A 12,360-nucleotide genomic window follows, 5' to 3' on the forward strand; every position below is an offset into this window, starting at 1 on the left:
GGCGATAGCCACTACTGTTTAGACATGGGGGGATTGCCACTACTGTTTAGACATGGGGGGCATAGCCTCACGTGTTTAGACATGGTGCCATAGCCACTACTGTTTAGACATGGGGGGATTGCCACTACTGTTTAGACATGGGGGATAGCCACTACTGTTTGACATGGGGGGCATAGCCACTACTGTTTAGACATGGGGGGATAGCCAATACTGTTTAGACATGGGGGGGATAGCCACTACTGTTTAGACCTGGGGGATAGCCACTACTGTTTAGACATGGGGGCCATAGCCAGTACTGTTTAGACATGGGGGGATAGCCACTACTGTTTAGACATGGGGGGCATAGCCACTACTGCTTAGACATGGGGCGATATCCACTACTGTTTAGACATGGGGGGATTGCCACTACTGTTTAGACATGTGGGGATAGCCACTACTGTTTAGACATGGGGGGATAGCCACTACTGTTTGACATGGGGGGCATAGCCACTTCTCTTTAGACATGTGGGGATAGCCACTACTGTTTGACATGGGGGGATAGCCACTACTGTTTGACATGGGGCGATAGCCACTACTGTTTAGACATGGGGCGATAGCCACTACTGTTTAGACATGGGGGGATTGCCACTACTGTTTAGACAAGGGGGATAGCCACTACTGTTTAGATATGGGGCGATCGCCACTACTGTTTAGACATGGGGGATTGCCACTACTCTTTGACATCGGGGGGATTGCAACTACTCTTTAGACATGTGGGGATAGCCACTACTGTTTAGACATGGGGGATAGCCACTACTGTTTAGATATGAGGCAATAGCCACTACTGTTTAGACATGGGGGATAGCCACTACTGTTTGACATCGGGGGGGATTGCAACTACTCTTTAGACATGGGGGGATAGCCACTACTCTTTGACATCGGGGGGATTGCAACTACTCTTTAGACATGGGGGATAGCCACTACTCTTTGACATCGGGGGGATTGCAACTACTCTTTAGACATGGGGGGATAGCCACTACTGTTTGACATTGGGGGGGATTGCAACTACTCTTTAGACATGGGGGGATAGCCACTACTCTTTGACATCGGGGGGATTGCAACTACTCTTTAGACATGGGGGATAGCCACTACTCTTTGACATCGGGGGGGATTGCAACTACTCTTTAGACATGGGGGGATAGCCACTACTGTTTAGACATGGGGGATAGCCACTACTGTTTGACATCGGGAGGATTGCCACTACTATTTAGACATGTGGGGATAGCCACTACTGTTTAGAAATGGGGGATAGCCACTACAGTTTAGACATGGGGGGATAGCCACTACTGTTTAGACATGGGGGCCATAGCCACCTCTGTTTAGACATGGGGGGGATAGCCACTACTGTTTAGACATGGGGGCCATAGCCACTACTGTTTAGACATGGGGGGATAGCCACTACTCTTAGGACATGGGTGGATAACCACTACTGTTTAGACATGGGGGGATAACCACTACTGTTTAGACATGGGGGGATAGCCACTACTTTTTAGACATGGGGGGATAGCCAATACTTTTTAGACATGGGGGGATAGCCACTACTTTTGAGACATGGGGGGATAGCCACTACTGCTTAGACATGGGGGGATAGCCACTACTGTTTAGACATGGGGGGATAGCCACTACTGTTTAGCCACAGACATGGGGGGATAGCCACTACTGTTTAGACATGGGTGTATAGCCAGTACTGTTTAGTCAAGGGGAAATAGCCACTACTGTCTAGACATAGAGGGATAGCCACTACTGTTTAGACATGGGGGGATAGCCAGTACTGTTTAGCCACAGACATGGGGGAGGGGGGGGATAGCCACTACTGTTTAGACATGGGGGATATCCACTACTTTTTAGACATGGGGGGATAGCCACTACTGTTTAAACATGGGTGGATAGCCACTACTGTTTAGACATGGGGGGCATAGCCACTACTGTTTAGACATGGGGGGCATAGCCACTACTATTTAGACATGGGGGGATAGCCACTACTGTTTGACATTGGGAGGATTGCCACTACTGTTTAGACATGGGGGGATAGCCACTACTGTTTAGACCTGGGGGATAGCCACTAATGTTTAGACATGGGGGCCATAGCCACTACTGTTTAGACGTGGGGGGATAGCCACTACTGTTTAGACATGGGGGGATAGTCACTACTGTTTAGACATGTGGGGATAGCCACTACTGTTTAGACATGTGGGGATAGCCACTACTTTTTAGACATGGGGGGATAGCCACTACTTTTTAGACATGGGGGGATAGCCACTACTTTTTAGACATGGGGGGATAGCCACTACTGCTTAGACATGGGGGGATAGCCACTACTGTTTAGACATGGGGGGATAGCCACTATTGTTTAGCCACAGACATGGGGGGATAGCCACTACTGTTTAGACATGGGTGTATAGTCAGTACTGTTTAGTCAAGGGGAAATAGCCACTACTGTCTAGACATGGGGGGATAGCCACTACTGTTTGACATTGGGGGGATTGCCACTACTGTTTAGACATGGGGGGATAGCCACTACTGTTTAGACCTGGGGGATAGCCACTACTGTTTAGACATGGGGGCCATAGCCACTACTGTATAGACATGGGGGGATAGCCACTACTTTTTAGACATGGGGGGATAGCCACTACTTTTTAGACATGGGGGGATAGCCACTACTGCTTAGACATGGGGGGATAGCCACTACTGTTTAGACATGGGGGGATAGCCACTACTGTTTAGCCACAGACATGGGGGAGGGGGGGGGGTAGCCACTACCGTTTAAACATGGGTGGATAGCCACTACTGTTTAGACATGGGTGGCATAGCCACTACTATTTAGACATGGGGAGATAGCCACTACTGTTTGACATTGGGGGGATTGCCACTACTGTTTAGACATGGGGGGATAGCCACTACTGTTTAGACCTGGGGGATAGCCACTAATGTTTAGACATGGGGGCCATAGCCACTACTGTTTAGACATGGGGGGATAGCCACTACTGTTTAGACATGGGGGGATAGCCACTACTGTTTAGACCTGGGGGATAGCCACTACTGTTTAGACATGGGGGCCATAGCCAGTACTGTTTAGACATGGGGGGATAGCCACTACTGTTTAGACATGGGGGGCATAGCCACTACTGCTTAGACATGGGGGGATAGTCACTACTGTTTAGACATGTGGGGATAGCCACTACTGTTTAGACATGGGGGATAGCCACTACTGTTTAGACCTGGGGGATAGCCACTACTGTTTAGACATGGGGGCCATAGCCAGTACTGTTTAGACATGGGGGGATAGCCACTACTGTTTAGACATGGGGGGCATAGCCACTACTGTTTAGACATGGGGCGATAGCCACTACTGTTTAGACATGGAGGGATTGCCACTACTGTTTAGACATGGGGGGCATAGCCACTACTGTTTAGACATGGGGCGATAGCCACTACTGTTTAGACATGGGGGGATTGCCACTACTGTTTAGACATGGGGGATAGCCACTACTGTTTGACATGGGGGCATAGCCACTACTGTTTAGACATGGGGGGATAGCCAATACTGTATAGACATGGGGGGGATAGCCACTACTGTTTAGACCTGGGGGATAGCCACTACTGTTTAGACATGGGGGCCATAGCCAGTACTGTTTAGACATGGGGGGATAGCCACTACTGTTTAGACATGGGGGGCATAGCCACTACTGCTTAGACATGGGGCGATATCCACTACTGTTTAGACATGGGGGGATTGCCACTACTGTTTAGACATGTGGGGATAGCCACTACTGTTTAGACATGGGGGGATAGCCACTACTGTTTGACATGGGGGGCATAGCCACTTTTCTTTAGACATGTGGGGATAGCCACTACTGTTTGACATGGGTGGATAGCCACTACTGTTTGACATCGGGGGGATAGCCACTACTCTTTAGACATGTGGGGATAGCCACTACTGTTTAGACATGGGGGATAGCCACTACTGTTTAGACATGGGGGATAGCCACTACTGTTTGACATCGGGGGGATAGCCACTACTCTTTAGACATGTGGGGATAGCCACTACTGTTTAGACATGGGGCGATAGCCACTACTGTTTGACATCGGGGGGATAGCCACTACTCTTTAGACATGGGGGGGATAGCCACTACTGTTTGACATGGGGCGATAGCCACTACTGTTTAGACATGGGGGGATAGCCAATACTGTTTAGACATGGGGGGCATAGCCACTACTGTTTAGACATGGGGCGATAGCCACTACTGTTTAGACATGGGGGGATTGCCACTACTGTTTAGACATGGGGGGCATAGCCACTACTGTTTAGACATGGGGCGATAGCCACTACTGTTTAGACATGGGGGGATTGCCACTACTGTTTAGACATGGGGGATAGCCACTACTGTTTGACATCGGGGGGATAGCCACTACTCTTTAGACATGTGGGGATAGCCACTACTGTTTGACATGGGGCGATAGCCACTACTGTTTAGACATGGGGGATAGCCACTACTGTTTGACATCGGGGGGATTGCCACTAATGTTTAGACCTGGGGGATAGCCACTACTGTTTAGACCTGGGGGGGATAGCCACTACTGTTTATACATGGGGTGATAGCCACTTCTGTTTAGACATTGGTGGATAGCCACTACTGTTTACACATGGGGGATAGCGACTACTGCTTAGACATGGGGTGATAGCCACTTCTGTTTAGACATGGTGGGATAGCCACTACTGTTTAGACATGGGGTGATAGCCACTTCTGTTTAGACATGGGTGGATAGCCACTACTGTTTAGACATGGGGGATAGCGACTACTGCTTAGACATGGGGTGATAGCCACTTCTGTTTAGACATGGTGGGATAGCCACTACTGTTTAGACATGGGGGATAGCCACTACTGTTTAGACATGGGGGATAGCCACTACTGCTTAGTCATGGGGGGATAGCCGCTACTGTTTAGACATGGGGTGATAGCCACTACTGTTTAGACATGGGGGATAGCCACTACTGTTTAGACATGGGGTGATAGCCACTACTGTTTAGACATGGGGGATAGCCACTACTGTTTAGACATGGGGGATAGCCACTACTGCTTAGTCATGGGGGGATAGCCGCTGCTGGGACTGTGAGCTGTATCACAATAAAAACAATTGTGCAGGGTCTTGGATGGAATCAGGTAGCAGAAGTAAGGGGAGTTCGTGCTGGAATCGCTTTCAGTTCTTGTTGATATGAATACATGAGTTTGAAGAAAGTTTCCATTGCATACATGCATCTCAAGTTAGGATTCAAAATAAAATAGATTGTTTTGGCATTTTTCTGTCTTTCAATGTCAGTTGAAATGTCACAAATCAAAATTACCTGACAATTCCCTAAATTGTTCTTTAGCAAATTATTCAATCATTGTTGTGAATTGGTGCGCTTAAAACGTGTCAACAAATGTTTACCATTTCAATTATGTCTCTTTGAGGCCTAATGAGAATCTGATGTTTTTCACCTGGCCTGGACTGTGCTCTCTGTTGCCTGGCATCAGGCTTGTATAATATAATGTCTCCTCGACTTTCCCCCAGTTTGAGGGGTCCCCCGAGACCCAAGCTTAGAGAGTCATTATTGTTCATTCCATCAGCTTTCTGAACACTCTATAAAGTCACAGCTCTGGGTTGTAGTAGACATTCCAGAACCAGAAAGAATGAGTTGAGTTTTTAGTCCTGCTATAGTTTTGCCTAGTTTGTAGATTAGGGACTGACGCATGCCAGATCTTACAACTCCTAGATAGGTATTTTAAGTATCAGCTAACCTCATCATATGTTATAGCAATCTGTCAGTCGATGACACAGTCGATAATGTGGCATGCAACCATTGGTTGATGCATGCAATGTCTGAGCAGGGGAACATGACCTAGAGTAAACAAGAGGTTTAAAATGGCAGCTGATCTGTTTGGCTTTTTCCTCTGCAGGGCTGATGTAACAGGTACGCCTCTGTTGCCTTGCTACACTGGAGCCCAGACTGGTGCTATTGATGGAGACCAGAGCAATTGGAAACTACATAAAGAATGATTAGTTAATAAATCAACTCCCCAGCCTGCATGCACTTTCCCTTTCTCACTCCTCCCTCTCTCTATCTCTCTTCCTCTCCTCCTTCTCTGTTAAATTCTTTAAGACATTTGCATGGGTTTTCATAGGTACACAGAACCCCTGCCGGGCATTCTCCCTCCCTCCCTCCGTTCCCTCTCACCCCCCGAGGGCGTTCCAGCAATATGATGTAATCTGATGAAAGAAGGCGGTTGGAGGGTTAACGGTGGCAGAGAGCCAATCGATGGAGCAGAGAGAGGAGGAAGAAGAGCCTTCTCAGTCACAGGCTTTATTCGGGAGAGAGATGGATGCTCATTATTGATCAGAGCAAAACTTTATTTAGTGGAGAATTGACTGCTAAGGGTTTTACCTGGGCTCTGCTGGTAACTGGGACCTGCAGTATAGCAGCGTGGTGTATGTAGCCCAGCGGGTGGTCGGGAAGAAGAACCATGGGGGGTAAGGGAGAGTGTGGGTAAGAGAGGGGGAGATTAAGGATAAGATAGGGGGAGATGCGGGGTAAGTGAGTGTGAGATTGGGGGTTAGGAAGAAAGAAGATGGTGTAGCAAGGAGATTGGTGGTAAGGGGTTTAGTGGTTGGGGTCAGTCAATCTGTTTGACATGATTGATTTAGGTGACATTGGAGCTGGGCTAGGAGCTGAGGCAGTGTATTTGCTGTATTTCACTGTGTGAATGGTTGCACACATTGGCCTTCAAGAATTTCATAAAATGATAGAGTCGAAATTGAATGATGGAGTTCTTATTTTCTCTCCCTCTATCACTCTCTCCCTCCCCCTTTCTCCACTGATATACAGAACAGTATCTATCTTCCACTCTGTGGAGTTCAATATCCACAGAGGTAAAGGTATCATTTTCCTTTTACCTTTTTTTTTATCTCTTTCATTCTTTCTTTCTTTTCTTTCTATTTCCCTCCAGCCTGCATGGTTGCCACGGCCACTGAAGTCGTTTAGCACCGTCCTTGAAAAAGCCCTCAGTGAGAAAACTACTGGCATGTTTAAGGAAAAGGTAGAATGCAGTGTGTGTCAGACAAAGCTGGGATGTGCAAGGGGTAGGGTGGTGGAGATGGAGGGGGGTACTCCCCAGGGGGGTTATTTTCCCCTCTAATAGCTGTTACGAGCCCTACATTATATCCAAGGAGCTACATTCCTTTGGGGTCCAGACACACACACACACACACACACACACACACACACACACACACACACACACACACACACACACACACACACACACACACACACACACACACACACACACACACACACACACACACACACAGTACACATACAGTACACAAACACATACACACGCAGGCACACTCTCCCTCTCTCTCTCTCTAACACACATAGACACATAGAAAAAAGCACACACACTCTCTCCCGGCCGCTTTGCTCGCTCCGTGTCAATATCCTGCCATTTGAAGTCACGTACTGCAGGGGCTTCTGGGAGTCACCGAGGAGCCAGGCTGACGGGTAATGGGCCGCATTCATTAATAAGGTTGCCGTGCTCCTGTCCCTCCCCGGCAATGCCACGGATGTCTTCACCGGGGGGATGGGAGGTGGGGGGGCGTCCCGTGGGGAGTCTCCTCCCAGACTCACTTAAAGGAGCTTTATTTCATCGAGAGAAGAGAGGAAAGAGAGAGAGAGGAGAGGGAAGCAGAGGAGAGAGGAGAAGCCGGGACCGGCTCTTTAAAATGAAGTGCGGGGGCCCAGATGGGGCCCCAGGCAAGCTGAGGCTAACCCTTCTAGGGGTCAAACTCCCTCCTGCCCCCGTCAAACAGCTTATTACCCCACCTGTCGGAAAGTAATCGCCCCGGCTGAAAGGAAAGCTGTCGAGGTGTTTAAATGCTTTATATGGAGGCACTTGAAACGGTAAAGAGGGAGGGGATGGAGGGGAGGGGACTAATGGACGTGGCCTAGCCTGCCTTAGGGATTCTGCTATGTTGATAAGACTGAAGGTGACTGCAGTCAGTGCATTAGTAAACTCACCTTTATGGCTCAGGCTCGCTGAAGGAGTCACAACCTTTTGTGGTTCAGGGTCTTTCCATGTTGTTTATTCAAAGAGAATTCAAACCTATCCGGAGTAGGAGTTTGCTTACGTGTGAGGGTGTGTTTGAACTATATGTCACTGTTCTTCTTTGTGTGTGTAATCAGTGTACTGATGAGTGTTTGACAGGTGTGCCTAGTCCGTGGAAGTGTAGCGAGTCCAAGGCCATGTTTTTAACAGAGCGCAGCAAGTGGGGCATGTGGTTTGCATTAAAGGGATTAGCAGTCACTTCAAAAGATGACCTGGATTTGGCCCACCAGGGACACCAGTTACACACCCCCTGGTCCACACACACACACACACACTCCCTCCTTTAAAGAACCTAGCTGGCGCAGCTGCCCCCACTACAACCACTCTCCCTCACTGCATCACACCCCACTGGTGTGTGTGTGTGTGCAGGGTTGCGTAGGTTACTTTCTAAATGTAATCTGTTACAGTTACTAGTTACCTGTCCAAAATTGTAATCGGTAACGTAATTTTGGGATGACCCAAACTCAGTAACGTAATCTGATTACAATCCGTTACTTTTAGATTACTTTCCCCTTAGGCGGCATTAGAAGAAGACAGAAATGTATGTTATCAATTGATCGACATCTATTGCAGGATAAACCAATGTTAAAGTTTAAAAAGCTGGCCATATATAGATGTTAAATATTACTTTATGGGTCGGTTATGAAGACTTCTTCTAACCCGTCGTTTTCCACTACATATACTAATACGATTAAATTCAACTCAGCAAAAAAAGAAATGTCCCTTTTTCAGGACCCTGTCTTTCAAAGATAATTAGTTAAAAATCCAAATAACTTCACAGATCTTCATTGTAAAGGTTTAAACACTGTTTCCCATGTTTAATGAACTATAAACAATTAATGAACATGCCCCTGTGGATCGGTCGTTAAGACACTAACAGCTTACAGACGGGAGGCAATTAAGGTCTCAGTTATGAAAACTTAGGACACTAAAGAGGCGTTTCTACTGACTGGATTCACATTTATTGTTGAAGGAATAAGCGTTACACCTGCACTGCAGTACTTAATGCAGCTGGTGGCCACACCAGATACTGACTGTTACTTTTGATTTTTGATTTTGACCCCCCCTTTGTTCTGGGACATATTATTCCATTTCTTGTTAGTCACATGTCTGTGGAACTTGTTCAGTTTGTCTCAGTTGTTGAATCTTGTTATGTTCATACAAATATTTGCACATGTTAAGTTTGCCGAAAATAAACACAATTGACAGTGAGAGGAAGTTTCTTTTTTTTGCTGAGTTTATATCTTTACATTAAAAACCAAAGTCTATCAGAATTACAGTCATTCCAATAAATGTTATACCCATTGATCTTCAGGAATAGGACTTCGAAATATGGAAGTATAGCCAAGTTAAGAATTTATTAGCCAGCCCTACTCTGTTGTTTATGATTTTGTTGTCATGGAGGACTGATTGGGCTCATTGATTCGAGTTGAAAAATAAATGCAGCGCCCATGGAATGGCATGCATTGAGCACTACTGAAAAGTGCTATTTACAAAAGTAATCCTCAAAGTAATCATCTAGTTTTTCAAAAGAATCTGTAATCTGATTACAATATTTTTGCTGGTAATTTAACGGATTACAGTTAACATTTTTTTGTAATCCCTTACATGTAATCCCTTATACTCCCCAACCCTGTGTGTGTGTTAATATATTCCATCACAGATATTACATGGTAACTGTTGTTTCCATGGCCACAGCCATTGATCTGATGTTGGTATTGATGGTTGGGGATTGAGATGTTGTAGGGAGGGAGATGTTGGATGGAGGGAGATGTTGTCAGCTCCGTGGTGGCGTGTCAGTGTGTCAGGAGAGGACTTAACCATGTTTAATCCCTTGGAGGACCAGAACATATGGCTCCGCATAACCATTTACTGCTGCTCGGGTTGATTAGACATACACCCACATCCTGACATTCACCACTTACAACACTACATTATGTCAATCACTAACCCTCTGAAAAAACAATGGTGAATTCATTATTTGGTATTAGGAATATGCCTTAATATTAATGGGAAGATAGTCAGTGTTCAAATTCAAACTTTCTAAACGGAGTAAATGTTGAATGAAATGGAATGTCCTTGTGTTGAATTTGATCTTGATTCAGTCGTTTCATTCCTTTCTCTCTCTCTCCCTCTCTGTTCTTCCTCCTATCCAGAACCACACGCTGACTCAGCACAGCAGCTAACCAGGCAGATCATCACTTGGCCTGAGGAGCAGAGGAGAACCATACGGCGAGGAGGAGAATCATGTCTGACCCAGTCAGTCCTCCAACCACCGTCAGTGCAATAGCCCACTGGCTCTTTTGCACTGAACTTTGGATTCACTTCACATAAGGAAGGACCATGTCACACAAAAAGAAAAGTACAGATGAAAGACAGAGGTGTGAAAAAAAGACAGAAAAACGTATCTCTGGTCTTTGTCTGGTCGTCATGTCACCAAAACTGGACAACTATCTTTGTAAATAGAAGTACTTCTTCATGTGTTGCTTAATAACTCCAGCTAAATTGTAGTCTTATACAGTACAGTATTTGCTAATGTACAGTTCAGAACCGGTTGTCCCCAAAAAATAAAGAGAGAAAAAAAGCTAAACAGAGAATGCCACTGTCAACAAGAAGATGTGGAACTAATCCACAATATGTTGGCGAAACAGGGTGCCAATGTGTGGTATTATTATATAGGGAACATGAAGTTGTGGTATGGTCAGTAAGGTCCCTTTTCATCAGCGCACATTTCCTGTATGTGACACTATCCTGACCTGGTCACTTATGACAGAAGGGTATAGCAGGATGCTTGATCACCAGCAGAGCCTGACATGACATCACAGGTCTCATTCCAACATGGCTGCCATTCCAGTTGACCAGCTGAGGACTAAGTTGTGCATTTAATCTGGTCCGCCTGCCTAACTGCACATGGACAAGTTCAAATGAGACGAAGAAAAAAAAAGAAAAAAATGGAGAAAAACAGGACAGGGTTCTGATATATGCAAAAGCAGTGACACAGATTTGAAAAGGCCAGCTAGCTACTCTGGTTGGCACGGTAACAGAGACATTGTCAACCCCCCTGTGTCTCCTAGAGCATCATGGGAAATCTCCAGCCCACTGACTCAAACCTGTACGTTTCTGTTATTAATGTTTACTGCTCGTTCAAGCCTGGAGATTACTGGAAAAATTATGTCATTTTTCTTAGCTCTTTGTATTACTTTTTTTTTGCAATGGGGAATAAATCCATTTTGATTTGGGGTCGTGGGGGAGACTACATGTATTAGGTCTCTCTGGGGGATGTGCTTAAACTTATGTCCTGGGCTCTCCTTGAGAGCTCCCAACTCCTCCTCTTCCTTCCCTGTTTCCTGCGTATCCCATTGCTCTGCTCTCTGCTCAAGCTGGAAGCCATTGTGGCATTATAATACACAAATATAAATCATTCTGTTATGTAAATGTTTTTGCATTCATTGAACCTGAGATGCACTTTTGTATGAAACTTTAATGTTTTGATCTTTTGATTGAGAATTGTTCGTACTCAGTTTACAGGAAATTAACCACCATCTCCTGCTTCAGCAAAAAGACAGTTATCTTGTCTGTTATTCAAATGTTATTGTACAAATATGGAGTTCTGTATTTGGCAGACCTCGTTTTTTTTTGGTGTTGCACATGTGATGGAAATATTAAAACTGTATGAAAAATGCTGTGTGTGTGTGTGTGTGTGTGTGTGTGTGTGTGTGTGTGTTTATGCATGTGTGCGTGTGCATACAGTATGTGTGTGGATCAATTAATTTGATTAAGAGGCAAAATGGGCCCTTGACAGCATAAGCATTATCATCTTCAAAAGCTTACTTTGCATTTTTGGATTTAAATCAAATTCCATCCTTTTCGCTGGTTCCCTTGTGGCTCTGCCTAACGAACATCTGAGCATCTTAAGGGAGGTCTGCGTTATTAATGACTCCATTACCCATCACCCTGTGCGGTCCCATTCCACACACCCTCGCACCAGGCCTATTAGGGAGCCTGCAGCACTCCAGGGGACCAATGGAAAGGAAGGATGTCTGCGCTGAATGGGACAAAGGGCCAACTAGTAACATCTGTCTGTCTTTACAGATGATTCCTCACAGCAATGAGATGAAAAACACAAAGTCCAAAATAACTGTTATAACAAGGGACATGAGTATGTCATGCTAAA

General features: G+C 45.8%; 1 protein-coding gene across 8 annotated transcripts in view; it reads left to right on the forward strand.

The window, feature by feature from the left end:
• Positions 1 to 11,869, forward strand: part of LOC135513143 (zinc finger protein 521-like) — a 188,855-nt gene extending 176,986 nt beyond the window's left edge. For all 8 annotated transcript variants that reach the window (XM_064935956.1, XM_064935895.1, XM_064935928.1 and 5 more), the window contains one exon: positions 10,343 to 11,869. In XM_064935956.1, the coding sequence (XP_064792028.1) occupies positions 10,343 to 10,372 (30 nt within the window). In that variant the 3' untranslated portion in view covers positions 10,373 to 11,869. The remainder of the gene's footprint in view (positions 1 to 10,342) is intronic.
• The last annotated feature ends 491 nt before the right edge of the window (positions 11,870 to 12,360 follow it).

Source organism: Oncorhynchus masou, chromosome 3 (assembly GCF_036934945.1).
Source record: "Oncorhynchus masou masou isolate Uvic2021 chromosome 3, UVic_Omas_1.1, whole genome shotgun sequence".
NCBI lineage: Eukaryota > Metazoa > Chordata > Actinopteri > Salmoniformes > Salmonidae > Oncorhynchus > Oncorhynchus masou.